At 43.8% G+C, this 19837-nt stretch overlaps 1 protein-coding gene across 9 annotated transcripts in view; it reads right to left on the bottom strand.

Moving 5' to 3' along the window:
* Window positions 1-235: 235 nt before the first annotated feature.
* Window positions 236-19837, bottom strand: part of SALL1 (spalt like transcription factor 1) — a 45010-nt gene continuing 25408 nt past the window's right edge. For all 9 annotated transcript variants that reach the window (XM_069639509.1, XM_069639508.1, XM_069639495.1 and 6 more), the window contains one exon: window positions 236-1584. In XM_069639509.1, the coding sequence (XP_069495610.1) occupies window positions 1144-1584 (441 nt within the window). In that variant the 3' untranslated portion in view covers window positions 236-1143. The remainder of the gene's footprint in view (window positions 1585-19837) is intronic.

Here is a 19837-nt window from a genome sequence, read left to right on the forward strand (position 1 = left end):
CGCAAGTTAAAAACACAGACGCTGGTGGTTTTTCTCTGTTGTAAAACGGGTTGTATTTGATTACTCAGGTAAAATGTACAGTATTTCTGTGGTTAGTAAGTATTAAATGTTTAAAGAAACTGGACCCTTTTTTTTCCTTTTAACTTTCTAAGAAAGTGCATGTAACAGTCCATAGTTTTCAGTATCTAATACAAAACAAGAAAAACTGTTCCCTTAGTCAAGAAGTAGGACTTGGTCACGAAAGGAAGATATGTACATTTTAATGAAAGTGGGTATTTCTCATTTTATGTACAGGAGCATCTACATGTCGGTCCCCCCAAAAGGTTGTTCAAGATGCCAGACTTAGCAGCATTGTGAAATTCCAGCAGATCTTTTTTATATAATGGATATACCTACAAGGCAAAATGTTACGTCTCAGTTTCAACTACCAAAACAACACTTTTGTATTTTTCTCTAATATTCTGCGTGCTAATTACTGTACAGGGACATATTAACATCTGGGACGAATTAGGTAAAAGGAGCACAATACAAAGAGCTGTTCAAAACGGAAATAAGAATAGTGAGATCTACAAAAAAAAGATAAAGCAGTTTTGAGTCTGAAAACAAGAAGAAAACAAAACCAAAAACAGCATCTGGTGACGGTCCCAACAGTTAAGTCCGTACTCTCAAAACCAAGTCTTTTCTCCCTCTGGAGGGCTAGCGGAGCCTCCCCCCCCCCACCCCCCTCCACTGATTGACATGATCGACATTTCAGAGTAAAAACTGATATGCAGACTTGGTTGAAAGGTGTGAATTCATTACCGAGGCAACGAATCAATGCCAGAATTCATGTTAAATTGAAATTACAAAATAAGTTAATGCCAGAATGGGATCACCTAGTGGGACAAACTCGAAACAGCCATAAATGTTACAGCATGTTTACAGCAACACTAGTTGATTAGTATTTAGTTAAAAATACAAGAGGACCGAAGTTAATGCCTGCGTGTTTTTGCAAAGCCAAGGAAATATCACTAATAAATTAGGTCTCTTAGAACTCTACAATTCGCACTTGGTACAAAAAAGTCTTTAATGTTGCACTGCATACACTGAAAAAAGCAACCGCAGGTTGCAGTACTTGCAGGAATGTCCTTCATAATGAGTGCTCTAATTTGTTATCATTTCTTTGTTGTCCTCCACAAAACGGGTGAATCGGAAGGTTGTCCCATTGTCATTGCCCGCCATTCTCTCCAGACCAGCTAGAGAGGCATTAGGTTCAGAATTCTGGAGCTTGTCCAGGCTTCCTGTTAAGCCACTAATGGGTGAATTGCCACCATTGCCCAAGCTGCCAGAAAGTGGAGGGAGGCCACCGTTCTGAATGACCGAGATCTCGTTGGTCTTCATGGCCAAGCCATTGGTGAGAGCAGCAGCATATTGGTTCCAGAAACTGGATGGGTCTCCATTTCCTGACCGGGATATCAGGTCCTTCTGAAAAATGTCAGGAAATTTGACAGGATTGCTGCCCAGAAAAGTCATAGGTCCATCTACAGAAAGTCGCCTTCCTCGCCTGGCAGGAGTGCTGTTCCACATATGAGTACCCATGTGCACCTGCAAGAAGAAGAAGAAATGTAACACAATGAGTGACATCCCCATGGCACAACGAGGTACTAAAGCGCTCAAATCCAGCAATTCATCATTTAAATCTAACATGATTACTTTCTATTGGCAAGTGGACAATCTACTTGAATATGTGAATTATTGTTGCACTTTATGTTACCGAACTGCACATACTGCATGCTATAAATATAATCAAAATCATCACACACAGAACAAGAGTAACACTGTTTTATTAAAAGTAGACAGTTAACATACATTCTCTTTTCCGCTGATACAGATAAGAGAGCCATTTCCAGTGTTAGAATTGCTATGTCCACTTCCATTGTAATGGCGAGTATTGTATTTGACACCTTTCACCCTAGACCTGTCCTTTGCAGAGAAGAATAAAGTATCCTTTCCTGATTGCTCATCTGAGATCCTGAGCTATAGACAGAATTGACTAAAAGTAATTATTCCTCCAGTATTACAGGGAGAAATCTCTGGAGAAAGGATCCGTCCGCAGAAATAAAGACACAGGGATGAGCAGGAAACTGGTGTCATGGACTAAAGCGTTTGTTTGCCCTTCTCAGGCAAGGGCCACCAGGCAATGCTAACTATGGACTCCTACTGAAAAAGCCATGCCTGTTGGTTTTCTGCAAGGAGACCATTGTGTGAATAGAATAACCACCCATCTCTGTCTTCTAGGGATGGGACTATCAATTTACAGAAGGGTGAGTGCCACTCGGGTTTTAATTATGAGGGGTGTTGGAACTATTTTATTTTACATTTTCATTATGCATTGAATTGTAAGTACAATCGTTTGATAGTGCTGAAAGGTTTTATCAGTGCCACCAGGGAAACACAGCCCGGGGTTAACTGCAATATCCCCATTTCACATCCCATTCTCAGGAAAGTGAGGGCATTCGGGTTTCCATCAGTCCTTGTGGATGACACACAAGAATGTGTGTGTATGGAAGCCAGTACTGAGTATTGAATAAAGCACGTTCAAGATGTTTACAAAGAGCACAATCTCCCATAAGTGTGTTCCTGCTACAAGGTCGACGAGGTGGCGCGTATTTCTGCTCAGTGACTTCGCTTGGAAGTTGAAATACAACATGGCTCTTCGCGTGGAAACTAAAATAACAGTTGGATTAAGAGGCTCACACCTAAATGGGCGGGGGGGGGGGGGCAGTATGATGTGAAACGAACATTGAATCACAACAGTGCACTCATTAAGCCCTGCATCAATGTTGGCGAATCCCCATTTGAACATTTTATGAATCTTAAACAATGTTAATCTGTCACAATGAAATGCATTAGCATAGTATGAATGACTCTCCATCCTTCAGGCTTAGGCTGCCCACCTATCTAATGGACAGCTTCAACACGGAGTTCTAACTATATCTCATTGCATACACCTTTTAGCTTCCATGACAACCACTACTCTCAATATGGTGCAATTCCTCTTAGCACATCTAAGACTCTTTCTTGTGCCAACACTTATTACCCTTCGTCACTGTGCCACACGGGCAAAAAGGCTATTCCCATAATGACAAAATTACATACAGCTAGACCTGACAGCTGTCATTCCTTACAGGCCGATGCCAGGGAAGCATCACACTGCGCTGCACGGGCTACCTCTTCTAGACAGAGAAGACCTAAGAAGCATCCACCGTTAGAGCATGTCAATGTCCGCTTGGCCACAGGACCTAAAAACCTATCCCTTTCCACACCCAATCCTCAACTGAGCAATCATTTACTTTTACCAGGCCTGACTTCTTCCATAATGCTGCTGCTGGTCTGGACATATCACCTGCCAATGTGCCCCATTTAATGGCTCACCATTTACAGTTTCCCATATCTCCTAGTGCCTCGTTCATAACCTTGCCAATGCTCCGCACACATCATTTGCAGTTAGCTAATGTAATGGCTCCTCTGTTTGCAGTTTCTCACATCTCCCATGCCTTCTACAAGTCTTCCATGCCACCCACTTGATAGCGCATCCCTACTCTAGCTCTTCTGCCCCCGCAGAGCACCTCGTCTCAGTATTTCAGCTTTCAACAGGCCTTTTTCTGCTTCAGCATTGTTAGCACAATAACCTGATCTTTCATATCCCTCAGTACTCCTCTCCCCACAGCGCTATAATTCCCTATGCTTAAAACTCAGAGTGCAAGAAGTTTGGATAGCTACAATTGCCGTGGCAGGAATTGCATCGTCCCTTTCAGTCCAAATAGGACTGACACTCGTTTTACATTTTCTTCACAAGGGGAGCTCCCATCAGTCCTAGCCAGTATAATGAATGATATAGTAGCATAGGAGCCAAAGCCCAAAACAGCTGGCGAGCCACAGGTTGCATGTCTTGTTTTATATCCTCAATTCAACTGAGCTACTTTAATTCTGCATCCCCTTCCCTCTCCCATACAGCTCTGCAGTGTCTTGTATTCCTTCCCTTCCCTCTGTGTGTGTTAGCCTGTAGCTGTGATGTCAGAGTGAGTGCTGGAATGCATGCATAGTACCTACCTGAGTCACATATTTTCATTTACTACAAGCTAGTTTCCCTGTCCTCCATCGCAATAAATTATCTTAACCCATGTATAAGGGGCATTGATAGTAAGATATTTGCCATCCGACAGGGACTGCCAAACCCTCCTCTATCACATCCCCCTAACGTAGTAATTCCTCTCCTCAAGGGCAGCTGCACCTATAGATCACTGTTGGTCCCCCCCTGAAACTCGATAAAGGGTCTGTACCTTCCCCCTCCATCACCATCTTCCCTGAGCAGGCACCAGCCATCCTACAGCCCTACTTGTGGATCCCCTTTCCACTGGGATCTCAAAGTCTGTATGTCTCTCAGCCTTTAATTGAGGAGTGGAAAAATGTATCATTCTCGCTTCTCTCTCCCCTTTCTGCCATTTCTTCTGGTCTCTCCACAGTCCACTTATTTTTTCGCAGCATCTTGGATAGCTGACAAGATCATGATCCATCTAAGTTGTTATCATTACTACCAGATACCTTGGCCCTCAGCATCCGGGGCACATTATTGACACTCACTGGAGAGTCATACAAGCAACCCAGAAGGCGTATAATTCCTCAACATCCCTTGGCCCAGAGGAACACAGCCATGTACGTCCAACCAGTATTTATATTGCCAAAATTGAATAAAACACATAATCTAACACACATCTCTCACCTGGTCATCTCTCCAATAATTTTGGTGCCTGCCCGGCCTTCCCCACCAGAAAGTTCTATTTGAATGCCAATCACTTCCTTCACCTTATCACATACAATCCCCCATCATTAGGAGAGGCCTGCATCCCCAGTTTGCCTCATGCTTAATAGACAGTTGTTGGCAAATCACAGATAATACATATGTGATTACAACTCTGAACATGAGCTAGACCTATTACACTGAGGCCTGTCTTAACACGGCTATCACCCTATCTCCATAAATAAAAATCAGTAGGATATGACATACTCCAAAACAAATTTGAAAGAGCACTCGGGTTGCCATACTTTACGAAGAGGTAATTTTCTTACTCACCTTTCTTTTTTGAATTTGTGGATCTATCCTATGCAGCTGAAAGGTCTCTCCTTCTTTCTGTATCTCATTCCTGCTTTTTTATAGGCCCTGGTTTACAATACCAGATTCGGTAAAAAGCTGGCTGACTTCCTTGAAAGCTCGCTTTCAGCATATCTGAATAATTGCTTTCTGGTGTTCAATATATGTGTCGAACTAACATCAAGTAGCCTCACAAAAAAGGCCAATGTCCAAATTAGAAACCCCACATTTACATGTGCTCAACACAGAAGCAATACACCTTGTGAGAAACGCATTGGGGGGCATTTTTGGGCCTCCAAATCCGCTATTTCCCTCTCTGATCAGTTGTCCTTGGGTTGATTGTCCTCGATATTATTCTTCCTATCTGCATTTACCTCCTACGGCACCACACGCCCCCCTTGGGAATACCTCTCAATGCTAACTCCTCTTCTACTAAAATGTATCCCTAACTCATCTTGCTGACTCATTAATCTGACTAAAATCCTGTGATGATTGGATCGTTGAGGACATTCACTCAACATGCCTGCTGAAAAGTTCAAAACCACAATATTTGCACAGGCCACAATGGTTCTCAGGGAAAATTAAAGCACACTAATCCATCAATAACAAACTGAGCCACAAATGAATAAGGAATCAAATAATAGGTGACACACTGGCTTTAAATAGTCACAGAAGGGGCTACCATTCAGAAATGAGAAAAGACACAGTTCCCTTTTATTCAAACACATTCTTAAGGACTTTAACCCAAAAAAGGGAAGCTTCAGAAATTGCTGCCAAGCTCTCTATCCCCTTCCCAAAAATGTCCTCTTCTGCATTCCAGTTTCTCCTTCAACATTTGTAATTGGAGGCGCGTATAACCGTATAAGATTTAAAGCATCATCCTCTCTTGGTACATGTATTTCCCTAAACCATAACTTCTCCCTCAACTCCACCGAACAAAGATTATTGTGCCTCCCCACTCTCCAAGGAAGACTTTTCCTGCTTGGTTTCAGACAGGCAATCTCCCCAGCGTATCCGTTAACACAGGATTCTTAAACAATCTTCATGAGGCCCATCCAATGGTAGGGGTCCCAAATTAATCCTTATTGTTTCATTCTACTTAGAGATAGTTCCCTCATTTTTCAAAGTAGCTTTCAGCAAGCCACTTCTTAAAATATGACTGTCATCAGTCATACCTAAATAATTTCCACACCATCTCCAACTGCAGATTCATCACTAAGCTGACAGAAAAGGCAGCCTATCCCAGTGCAAGAGATTCTCTGAAGACAAATGTCTTTTAGATCGAGCACGAGTGAAATCTAGTTACAATGCCACGCCAGTGTTGCTCTGAATCTGAGATAAGATCAAGTTAAGTGGAAGTCAAGTCAATACCACATGCTTGATATTATTTGACCTGTATGAGGCCTTTGACAATCTGGTTGATAACAATGCTCCACAAGACAGACATTTAGAACTTGGCATTACTACCTGGGCTCTGAATTGAATATTACTTTTCTAATTGACTTCTTCCATTGCTTTACATTGGAAACATTCCAAGCTGACTTCAAGAAAAGTGTGTTTGGGATTCCTCAAGGCTAATTTATTTCTACCCTCTTATTTAATCGTCATACTATTTGTATTCTATTGTAATTATTTGAAGAACAGGGATGTCAAGATTAAACATAAATTACTTACAATAACATGTTCACAGATGGCAGATGCATTCACCCAAAGTGTGGTAGTATAATAGCACAAAGATGAGAAAAAGTGATGAGCCAGTTTATGAGAGTGTAAGAAAAGTGGCAAAAAGAGAAAAAATATATATAACCTAAGCAGGCAGTGCCTCACACTAAAGAGGAGTGTTGTGCAAATTACACAAATATACAAATTGTACAAATATACAAAATTACATTATGAAGCGACACTGGAGGGGGTGGTATTGTCAGGTAGAAAGGATGGGGAAGAAGATAGGGGAGCCCCCTCTTTAGCAAGTAAGTGAGATGTAAGCCAAGCATTGACGAGATACACATTTTGGGTGACTTAGATTGTGACAGGCAGTGGGATTTAGTGTGGTATGATGAGTAGGGAGAAAAAGCAGAAGCCATAGGATGACCTGGATCAGGGCATGGGACAGTGAGGGTGAGCCCAGAGGATGAGCAGAGGGAACAGGCTAGTGAGTATACAGAGATGCACTTTGTGCAATATGAGAAAGAACTTGAAAATGGAGCTGCAATACATGGAGAGCTGGTGTTGTTGGGATCTGGGCAGGTTGTGGTCAGTGCAGGTAGCAATGTTAAGGACTTTGTCCAGAGGGAGCAAGACGAACAGTGGAAGACCAAGAAGTAGACTGTCTCCCCTCTGTTGGTCTTCATGATATCATTGCATCTGACATATCATAACTATGTGAAGAACACCCAATTAATCATAAAGAAGTCTAATAAAAAACCTTGACTTTTTTTTTAAATGTCCAAATGCACCCATACATATTAGGATTTGATGTCTCAAAAACTTTTTACTAAACCCTGAAAAGAAGTACCTTTTAACATTCGATAAACCTGCTCTCATTTCTAGAATTTTGGGTGGTACTTATAATCCCACACTCTATCCGAATGTGTGAACTTGACCAAAACACAGTGGTAGTGCTATTAACTCCATAGGTCTCCAAATCATCTCACACAGGGAGTAGGATTTCACACACATGAGGACCCATAATTCTTAGTGTTTGATGCATAGTGTTGTAAGATATAAATGCAATACTATCACATATTGACATTAAGCATAACACATGAGGTGCAGTGTCAAATAACATTGTGCACTACAGACCCAAGCACTTTTCTAGATTACGGGTAGTTATGTAAAATGCTCTTTGGCTAAAAGTTAGTCTATGGAAAACGGTTTGTTGAATTACTATTAACGTTAGCCTTCAGTGGTCAATATTCACACAACCTTTCCCCCAAAATATATGTTTACCTAATGGGGGCAGAGGAAGGGAGGGAGGGAGAGAGAGAGAGAGAGAGAGAAAGAGAGAGAGAGAGAGAGAGAGAGAGAGAGAGAGAGAGAGAATCCGTGTTTGTGTTTTATTTGCAAAGGGTTTTCTTGTGGAGTCTGATTGTGGGTGGTGTGAGGGTTTTTGTTTGGAAGGAAGACATCCTGATGGCAATTCCCAGATTACAAATGAGCCTGGAGCCTATAATTCCTTATTTCGATGTAAAGATATTTTCATGCCAAAGTGGATACAGTGTGTGACCATCACATCAAAACACAGATGTTTCTGAAATGCGAGCTCTGGTTTGTGGTGGGGCTTGGTAATGCAGGAGTTCAACAAATAGCCCTCCTTACTAATCTATCATGGCGTACATCACTACTGTATATTTTTGGAATAGCTAATAGTATCAACTTGAGTGTCAGGCCAGGGCTTGTTGATTTCAGCAAGCTTCTGTCCTAAAATCCATGAGAGTGGATAGGAATTAAAGGTGCCACCCTGAAGAGTGCTTGTCTTGTAGTTATAATACTGTTGAAGGGATAGAAATGTAAAACTGTACAGCACTGGTCATGCTTTATGCATGCCATTGCATCACTGTTCTGGACCCGCTCAACAGGGAAGGATGGAGCACTGCATTATCCCTTGTGTATTTGTTGTTGCATTGCCAAGCTGGAGAGTATTTTAAAGAACCAGTTCCTGTGTGTGAAGCAAGATTGATCAAATAATTGTACTTTTACTACGAAACAAATTTAAAATACTATCAAGAAAAGAATATATTAATTACAGAGAAATTTGTCGTTTTCTTAAAATGCTTTTGCTCACAACCAAATCTATATTTATATATATATATATATATATATATATATATATATATATATATATATATTATATATCTTCTGCAACCCGATTAATTTCCAACTAAAGCCAACTAAAGGTCTGCACTCTGGAACTGTCAAACGAATAGCTCGTCTCACTGCAGAGCATTCTTTAGAATGTGCTCCACACTCAACCGACCATACAAATTCCAAACCCACATCTAACAATAAAGCTTATTAATGTCTTACAAACATTATATACCTCCTAAAATACGTGCAAACATTATACGTCTGTAGACTGTATAGAAATATATCTACTTATAGTGCAATGCATCACCGAATCCATCCTAATGAACATGAGATATCCTTTTGCAAGAAGAGCACACCCGAGCGTGAGATATGCAAGTCATAGTACACTGTCCGGGTGTCAGAGCAGGGAAGCCTGCATTTCCCTTGCCGAGGGCTCCAGAGAACAGGGAGGAGCGGGAGAAGCTGTGGGTGCTCCCTCTAGCCCTGTGTCATACTTGGTCGCAGCGCTCGGACACCTAGAGGCCAACCCATGAGAGCATGCCTGCTCTGCGACTATTCTGGAGCCATGAGTCCTGTGATTTCTGCAGTAGCATGCTTAGCAGTTGGCCGCCTTATATCAGAGATCTTGGGCCGAGAGTGGCCTTGCTGGCTGCAGACTGTGAAAGGTTTGTGGTTCCAGGGGGGTCAGCTAAAAAGCCCTCAGGGAAAGAGGGAGCATGAAGGCTGGGAGAGGTTGGGGGCGGGGCCAGGGCATCCGGTATTGTTTCACTTTGGGGGCCGGAAGGAGGAAAAGAAGGAGTTATGGGAGGGTGCCAAGAAGCCAGGTAATATTTTCCTTGATGGGAAAATTAAGAGAGTGTGGGTGCCTGGCCAGGTATTTTATGGTGTTTGGGGGGTGGGGGGGGGCGATAGGATAAATGGTTATTCATCCAAATTTTCCAACATTATGTAATAAATCCTCAGTGCACAGCGAAACTGCAGGTACATGGGGACATTTCTGAGGTTGGGAAATGTACACAGAGGTACGGGGCAGCATGCAAAACTTACAATGCACTGCATATATTTCCAAGTGGGGTTCATATTAAATTCAAAGGCAACTCGAGCTTCACTTTTGTTGTCTATTATCGGCCACTCAGAACCCCTATATGCCATATACATCCACTATTGTTAGTTAACCAGACACAGTTCTATATGGTAGATGAGAAATATTAAGACTGGGTCATAGGAAGTGAACAGTAGCCCTTCTGTTCACCCCCTACCATGGCATCACTTAATTAAGACTCAAAAGATTTTTTCAATTCAAGTACGTCTAATATTCCAAAGCAGTCTCACAGGCACTGTGGCATGCTGCAATACAAGATTGCAACAGTCTCACAGGCACTGTGGCATGAGGCAATACAAGATTCCAACAGTCTCACAGGCACTGCTGGATGATGCAATACAAGTATCCAACATTCCAACAGTCTCACAGGCACTGTGGCATAAGGCAATACCAGATTCCAACAGTCTCACAGGCACTGCGGGATGATGCAATACAAGATTCCAACAGTCTCACAGGCACTGCGGGATGATGCAATACAAGTATCCAACATTCCAACAGTCTCACAGGCACTGTGGCATGCTGCAATACAAGATTGCAACAGTCTCACAGGCACAGTGGCATGATGCAATATAAGATTCCAACAGTCTCACAGGCACTGCGGGATGATGCAATACAAGTATCCAACATTCCAACAGTCTCACAGGCACTGTGGCATGAGGCAATACAAGATTTCAACAGTCTCACAGGCACTGTGGCATGAGGCAATACAAGATTCCAACAGTCTCACAGGCACTGCGGGATGATGCAATACAAGTATCCAACATTCCAACAGTCTCACAGGCACTGTGGCATAAGGCAATACCAGATTCCAACAGTCTCACAGGCACTGTGGCATGATGCAATATAAGATTCCAACAGTCTCACAGGCACTGTGACATAAGGCAATACAAGATTTCAACAGTCTCACAGGCACTGTGGCATGCTGCAATACAAGATTGCAACAGTCTCACAGGCACAGTGGCATGATGCAAATCAAGATTCCAACAGTCTCACAGGCACTGCGGGATGATGCAATACAAGTATCCAACATTCCAACAGTCTCGCAGGCACTGTGGCATGAGGCAGTACAAGATTTCAACAGTCTCACAGGCACTGTGGCATGAGGCAATACAAGATTCCAACAGTCTCACAGGCACTGCGGGATGATGCAATACAAGTATCCAACATTCCATACAGTCTCACAGGCACTGTGGCATAAGGCAATACCAGATTCCAACAGTCTCACAGGCACTGTGGCATGATGCAATATAAGATTCCAACAGTCTCACAGGCACTGTGACATAAGGCAATACAAGATTCCAACAGTCTCACAGGCACTGTGGTATGATGCAGTACAAGATTCCAACAGTCTCACAGGCACTGTGGCATGAGGCAATACAAGATCCCAACAGTCTCAAAGGCGCTGTGGAATGTTGCAATACCAGATTCCAACAGTCTCACAGGCACTGTGACATAAGGCAATACAAGATTCCAACAGTCTCACAGGCGCTGAGGAATGATGCAATACCAGATTCCAACAGTCTCACAGGCACTGTGGCATGAGGCAATACCAGATTCCAACAGTCTCACAGGCACTGTGACATAAGGCAATACAAGATTCCAACAGTCTCACAGGCGCTGAGGAATGATGCAATACCAGATTCCAACAGTCTCACAGGCACTGTGGCATGCTGCAATACAAGATTGCAACAGTCTCACAGGCACAGTGGCATGATGCAATACAAGATTCCAACAGTCTCACAGGCACTGCGGGATGATGCAATACAAGTATCCAACATTCCAACAGTCTCACAGGCACTGTGGCATGAGGCAATACAAGATTTCAACAGTCTCACAGGCACTGTGGCATGAGGCAATACAAGATTCCAACAGTCTCACAGGCACTGCGGGATGATGCAATACAAGTATCCAACATTCCAACAGTCTCACAGGCACTGTGGCATAAGGCAATACCAGATTCCAACAGTCTCACAGGCACTGTGGCATGATGCAATATAAGATTCCAACAGTCTCACAGGCACTGTGACATAAGGCAATACAAGATTTCAACAGTCTCACAGGCACTGTGGCATGCTGCAATACAAGATTGCAACAGTCTCACAGGCACAGTGGCATGATGCAATACAAGATTCCAACAGTCTCACAGGCACTGCGGGATGATGCAATACAAGTATCCAACATTCCAACAGTCTCACAGGCACTGTGGCATGAGGCAATACAAGATTTCAACAGTCTCACAGGCACTGTGGCATGAGGCAATACAAGATTCCAACAGTCTCACAGGCACTGCGGGATGATGCAATACAAGTATCCAACATTCCAACAGTCTCACAGGCACTGTGGCATAAGGCAATACAAGATTCCAACAGTCTCACAGGCACTGTGGCATGATGCAATATAAGATTCCAACAGTCTCACAGGCACTGTGGCATAAGGCAATACAAGATTCCAACAGTCTCACAGGCACTGTGACATAAGGCAATACAAGATTCCAACAGTCTCACAGGCACTGTGGCATGAGGCAATACCAGATACCAACAGTCTCACAGGCACTGTGGCAGGAGGCAATACCAGATTCCAACAGTCTCACAGGCACTGTGGCATGAGGCAATACCAGATTCCAACAGTCTCACAGGCACTGTGGCATGAGGCAATACCAGATTCCAACAGTCTCACAGGCACTGTGACATAAGGCAATACAAGATTCCAACAGTCTCACAGGCGCTGAGGAATGATGCAATACCAGATTCCAACAGTCTCACAGGCACTGTGGCATGAGACAATACCAGATTCCAACAGTCTCACAGGCACTGTGGCATGAGGCAATACCAGATTCCAACAGTCTCACAGGCGCTGTGGCATGAGGCAATACCAGATTCCAACAGTCTCACAGGCACTGTGACATAAGGCAATACAAGATTCCAACAGTCTCACAGGCGCTGAGGAATGATGCAATACCAGATTCCAACAGTCTCACAGGCACTGTGACATAAGGCAATACAAGATTCCAATAGTCTCGCAGGCGCTGAGGAATGATGCAATATAAGATTCCAACAGTCTCAAAGGCGCTGTGGAATGATGCAATACCAGATTCCAACAGTCTCACAGGCACTGTGGCATGAGGCAATACAAGATCCCAACAGTCTCAAAGGCGCTGTGGAATGATGCAATACCAGATTCCAACAGTCTCACAGGCGCTGTGGCATGAGGCAATACCAGATTCCAACAGTCTCACAGGCACTGTGGCATGCAGCAATACAAGATTCCAACAGTCTCACCGGCGCTGTGGCATGATGCAATACAAGATTCCAACAGTCTCACAGGCGCTGTGGCATGAGGCAATACAAGATTCCAACAGTCTCACAGGCGCTGTGGCATGATGCAATACCAGATTCCAACAGTCTCACAGGCACTGTGGCATGATGCAATACAAGATTCCAACAGTCTCACAGGCACCGTGGCATGATGCAATACAAGATTCCAACAGTCTCACAGGCACTGTGGCATGATGCAATACAAGATTCCAACAGTCTCACAGGCGCTGTGGAATGATGCAGTACCAGATTCCAACAGTCTCACAGGCACTGTGGCATGAGGCAATACCAGATTCCAACAGTCTCACAGGCACTGTGGCATGCGGAAATACAAGATTCCAACAGTCTCACCGGCACTGTGGCATGATGCAATACAAGATTCCAACAGTCTCACAGGCGCTGTGGCATGAGGCAATACAAGATTCCAACAGTCTCACAGGCGCTGTGGCATGATGCAATACCAGATTCCAACAGTCTCACAGACACTGTGGCATGATGCAATACAAGATTCCAACAGTCTCACAGGCACCGTGGCATGATGCAATACAAGATTCCAACAGTCTCACAGGCACCGTGGCATGATGCAATACAAGATTCCAACAGTCTCACAGGCACTGTGGCATGATGCAATACAAGATTCCAACAGTCTCACAGGCACTGTGGCATGATGCAATACAAGATTCCAAGTATACCCATAAGGCGACATTAAAAATATAAAAGACAATAATGTTGCGTCTGTCTTACTAAAGTATTATACACGTGTACTGTTCTTGCTTGTTATAGAGAAGATAAAAGAAACGTCGAAATGAACATTTTTTTATTAGACTACCCTGGCCTCATTAACAACGAGTGCAACCCTAATTGGCAGAAAGCGCATCTGAGCAGGTAGTGACATGTTTGCTATCATCATGACATACTCTGTCATTAGTCGGTCTTCTAGGGGCACAGGTACAGGAACGCCCCTTTAAAACAAATGTGCAAGAACAATAGTGCTTTTAGAGGACTCGGTGCAAGATCAGTATGGGAAGCGAAAGGGTAAGAGCATAAAGGGCTGGAAAGAGGTCCACATATTTCTCTTTCGGGGCCTCTGATGTTAACAAACACAAACCTAAAGCCCGGATAGCCTGTGACAAAGGAAACTGAATGTCTTTCCGCCAAGCAGGTGACCTCCCATCCAACATCGAGGAACGGGGTGTCTTCCGCTTAGTCATTCATGATCGGTGCCCATGTAATGGCTCTGAACTATCCTCACTGTCAGGAGCTGAGAAGTGGGCAGTTCATTAACCACGCAGCTCAGAGGTTTAGTGACAGATTACCTATAGGTTCATGCCAGAGGATCGAGGGTGCACCTTGATTTGAAAAATTCTCAGTGCAGAAGATTTGACACCATAAAAGCACTAGCATGAGCTATGAGCAAAAGATCGCTACAATCTACATATGGCAAAGAAGCAGTTACATATGTGCTCCAACACAAAATGTTGGCATTCCTAAAAAATAAATAAAAAAGATTCTGAAAGACAAAACAATGTTTATGGCCAGGCCACATACATGCATTCAGGGGATGAGTCCTCAATTAGCATGTCTTCAAAAGTAGTATTCCGTCAGTCAAGACATTGCAATAGTCAGACGGTGTTTTTGAAGTCATTGGGCCTCATTACAAGAATGCAGGTAGCCATGCCACTATTTGCAGCATGGCTACCCCCATTCCGGGTACCGGGTGCGGGTTCCCTGAATGGGGATATACCAAGCCATTCCGACCTTGGTGGGCCCGGTATTTCCTCATTCATGGAAATCGGCCCCGGTACATCCCCATTCCCATTTGAGCCCCTGTAGGGCTCAATGGGAATGGGGAGCATGCTAACAACGTGCCCGTTAATGACGGGCCCGTTGTTAGCATGCTGGGCCGCTCGCAGGACCTCATAATGAAGCGGTAGTGTTTTAATGGGGCCGGCAGCTCTACCGGCCCTGTTAAACCCCTACCGCCAGGGACATAATGAGGCCCACTGTGTCTAAAATGTTGCTGTGTCAACAGTAGAGGTAGCTGCCCTAATGACTGTGTGATCATTGAGCCGTTTTCTACTGCAGATGCAGCACTCTCTACTGGCAGAACAAAAAGACTTCTAATGTGAGATCAAGTCGATTACTGAGCTCACTACTTTAAAGTGAAAAGGCAACAAGAGTGATGATGTCTCTCATGAGACACCTTCAGCAGGGATCTGACTACTGGGCTGTCTACATTTATGTCTGCATCAGTCACAGGCGTTTAAGAGGGGGGTATATGCGGGAATGTTACGAACACGGACAGGAAAGGAAGAGATGTTTTCCATGGCAAACCTTAGCTAGGACCACATCAATGCAGCCGTTCTAGCAGCAATCAGCATGCGTATAGCAAATGCAGGAATGCTTTAGATGCGGCAGGTCACGAGCAATGCTGTTTTTTTATAGCACACATCAATCAATCCTGTTTTTTCGTGTGATGGTTTTGTTGCATCCTCCTGGCACTAGCATTTGCTGGTACTAAGAAATCTCCAGCTTCGTTACTCTTTAACATAAAATGACACTGGCATGTGAGCCATGTGAGCCAGCTCTTCCTCTCTGGAAGCAAGAAGCAAGACAGCCGTAGGACCAAATGGTTGACAGATGTTCTTCTTCAGCAGTGATCTCCACACTTGAGAGGGCCCCACAACTCATGGATGTTGTCCCAACATATGTGGTCTGCACCTAAGTTCACTACATGTGCTGATGTCACCTGCTGGCCCACAGAGTCTGTTTCTCATGTCCACCGCGGTCCTTGCCAATGTTTGCCTCTCCATGCTCCTCCTACATGGAAGGCTTGTATGGGGCACTACAGGGGAGCAGATCTTCTCTCAGCCGTAGAGCTTCACCACATGCTCATCTGCCCCAGATGTGTATTCTAACCCTTTTCTCACCTAGAACACCCATCAGGGTTCCTTCACATGGGCTTCCTCAGGCTTTGGCTGCGTCCAGCTGCCTCTGCCAAACCCTATGCTCCTCACACATATGTGCTCGAGGGAGAACCTGCCAGCTGATTCTTCTACATAGTCCCCTTGGTCACACAAGTCACACTGTTCCTATACAGGTATGGTGCCAGTCTGGTTATCCTCACATTCAAATCCTTATGCTGGCTGAATTGAGTATGTATGGTTAATGTTATATAATTATAACAACAGCAGAACGGGTCAGTGGAAAAAGCGTAACACCTTACTGTCAATTTTTAAGTCACAGAAAACATATATAACAAGTAGCACACCTTGTCTTTGACAATCTTTCTCTAAACACAGTAAAGTTTGAAGAGTCACTTTACAATATATTAGTGCTATTAAATATTTACCGTTTTGAAATAGATTATTTTGCGAAATAACTAAGCCCATTTCCGCCTACCAGATATCTGTGTTCTTTTCTCAGCAACTGCTGGGGTGGCTCTACTAAACACAAAGCTGGCAAAGTGGTATTTGCCCACAGAGAGAGATAGGCACAAGATGTGTGTGTGAGAGAGTGAGAGAGAGAGAGAGAGAGAGAGAGAAAGGGGAAAGAGAGCAGAGAGATATAGAGAGTCAGTAAGAGAGAGTGATTGGTTGGCATTAGATCGGCCAAAGACAGCTAGTTATTATTAATGTGGATATTGTTATAATTACATAATATGGATCGAGTTATGATTAATAGGGGCGCTCTAATTCAAACAGCAACAAAAAACATAATATTTTCAATTCCAATACTTGTGTACTTGGAATCCCAAAATGTCTTAAGATTTCATACACCATGTATATATTCCTCTGATGTCTTTAAACTTGAAAGATCAATTGATTGTTTCCGATTAAATAAATGCAAGCAAGCAAGAGTCAGGCGTGTCTCGAGCCTCGAGGTGCAGCAAGTCCCCCCCCCTCTGCCAATGCTGTCAAGTTGTGTGCATTCTCCTGCCCCCTGTCTGAACCACTTTCGAATTGCTCTGGGTTATAGAGTGCAGTGTTTCCTCCCTCTAGTGTACCCTAACTCCTCCTCACAACAGCATTCTGTAGGTGTCACGTTATGTAGGGAAAAAAACAAAATAGTAGTGTGCACTCCCTACATACATTGCCTATTATGTCATTTATTTGGGTACGGGTAGACCTCTAAGATGCCATGTGTGCCCTGATAGCAGTGGAGTAAGCAGTATTGCCAGGTCTCACTGACAGCAAGGACATCATATGGAAAGGACTTATGCATAACAATTATTGACTGTGTTAAAACATGTACACTATGTCCTGCAACCAGCTACCAGAGGATTAACGTTCCAAAATAGTGAACTGTATACTCTGCCTAATAAGTTTGTTTAAAGAAACACCTCCTTTTTCTTACCAATGCCTGCGATGTAATGGGTCTTTGAGTATTCAGTGAGCATGCATGCTGATGGCAACCCTTTTTTGTGCATCAGGCAAGTTAGTGTAAAATTATCGGTGACATGCAGGCGTTAGAGGGCCGCCTGTTGCCTCGGATAGGGAGAGCCCATGATAGCATTTGAGATACTTCAAGTTACCCAGCCTGGCAGATTTGCCATCAGTTGCGAGCAGATTCCTGTCTGCTGGGCATCGCTAGCAGCAGATGAGAAAACTCCCTGTGCACAGGGATTCTGGGTGCCCACCACCAACATCTACACGTCAAGGTCCTTCTTAGGGAACTAAAAAAAATGTCCTTGGACAGTCGTGTGAGGTGGAGGCAGGTGGTGTGTTTTTTTCTGGTAGTTTGTGATACAGACAGGCAACATGCATTCAATGTACCCAGGCGTCGACTGGCCTATAGTGCAATAGGCCAATGTCCCAACCAAAAATGCTAGTGTGGCACAGTTATTTTGGTCACAGTGGGCCATATTGATAAGTGACTTCACTATGCAGCTAGCAGTTTTTTTCCACTTGGGTACTACTCAAACAATCTGTCAAAAGGAATGAATTGCCATTTACAACTGTGGGCCACTTTTTTTCTTGGTGCCCGAGACAATGTTATGCCCCAGTCCGACCCTGAATGTACCTATGGGGCAGACAGAGTCAGTGCCACCCTTGGTTTGTGCAAGAATCTGTGGTGCCATGGTGACACAAATTATCCCCGCTCAACTAACTCTCCCCTCCCTCACAGTTATGAGATTATGCACAGTCAAAACTACCACCCGAAGTCCTCCACAGAGAAAAAAACATCCATTCAGTGTCTGCCACAGTAACACTATAATATACGAACAAATAAAATAGGCACATAAAAAAAATGGGTGCAAGAACTCAACATGGTGAACGCAGAGAAAGGAAAGGGAAAGGAATACAAGTTAACCAGATGTCAGAGAAAGTGGGGCACTCGAAAAGAAAAAAGAAGGGTTTGGTAACTTGGCATGGAATGGGTTTTGGGACGAGGGGAGAAGCATAGGAAAAGAATACGGGGTTACAGAATGACCCCACGTAACACTTAACATATAGAAGGAAAAGAATCCATTTTCAAGAAAAAAAGCACTGAAGAAAATGGAGAATGGGAATAAGGTGGTCAGAGAAGAGGGGCACAGGGTGGACAATGAACACAAGGAAACCAAAGTGGGTGTGAATAAAATAGAAAAGCCCGAAAGAGATGGTGGTTGAGGGATGGTGAACTCAGACCCATTAAATTATATCTTTCAAAGAAATAAAGAAACAACAGTCCCACAGGAGATCGGATGGTGAAATACTTGCAAGTGTTGGCCAGTGGGAATCAGCTGATTGGTTTTAGGAGAGGAACCCGCTGGGAAAATGAACTTACATATACACATATACACATATACACATAGAACCCAGAACTACCCATGCATACAACCAACTTTTACTCCCACTTTCCAGTGGTACCTTTGAAGAAAGCCACAGTAAACATTGAACTGGCACCATGTTACCCTAATCATTTCGGAAGTCGCATTGTGTGCCCATTGACGGATGATGCCATCTCAGGAATTATACACACATGACAAATACTCCTGTTATCATCCGCGAGATGGCATCACATTACACTGACCTGATGAAATGGACAGGTAAGGGACAAAAGATTCCAAAATACGCACATCGCCACATCTCAGTAGAGCATATAAATGGGAGGCACCATGCTGGGACTTGCAGATGTCCCATTTGCAAGCATAGGGGTCCCCTAAATGGCACCTTTCATCAGTTACTGCGCCACATAATGCGAAGTACTTGCCATGTCATTCTTGCCGGTTCTTCTTGGCAGGGCAGTGCCCCAAAGCATTGGTATCTCTGCCTACTTCATTTCCCCCTTTGGTGGGTTCTGGGGACAGACCATTGGGTAGCGGAGTACCTCAAAGGCATATGTGTTGCCAGGAAGTCCATATCGATTGGAATGGAATCTTCTGACAACCCAAAATGATACACCTGAATTCACCCAAAGCAGCTTTTACTGGTGAATGATCGATTTCTGCCTCACTGAGTGCCTGTGCTTTGATACCTTATAAGAATGACTTTTTTTCCA

The sequence above is a fragment of the Ambystoma mexicanum genome, chromosome 1q (genome assembly GCF_040938575.1).
Source record: "Ambystoma mexicanum isolate Mex_15411 chromosome 1q, UKY_AmexF1_1, whole genome shotgun sequence".
NCBI classification, from domain to species: domain Eukaryota; kingdom Metazoa; phylum Chordata; class Amphibia; order Caudata; family Ambystomatidae; genus Ambystoma; species Ambystoma mexicanum.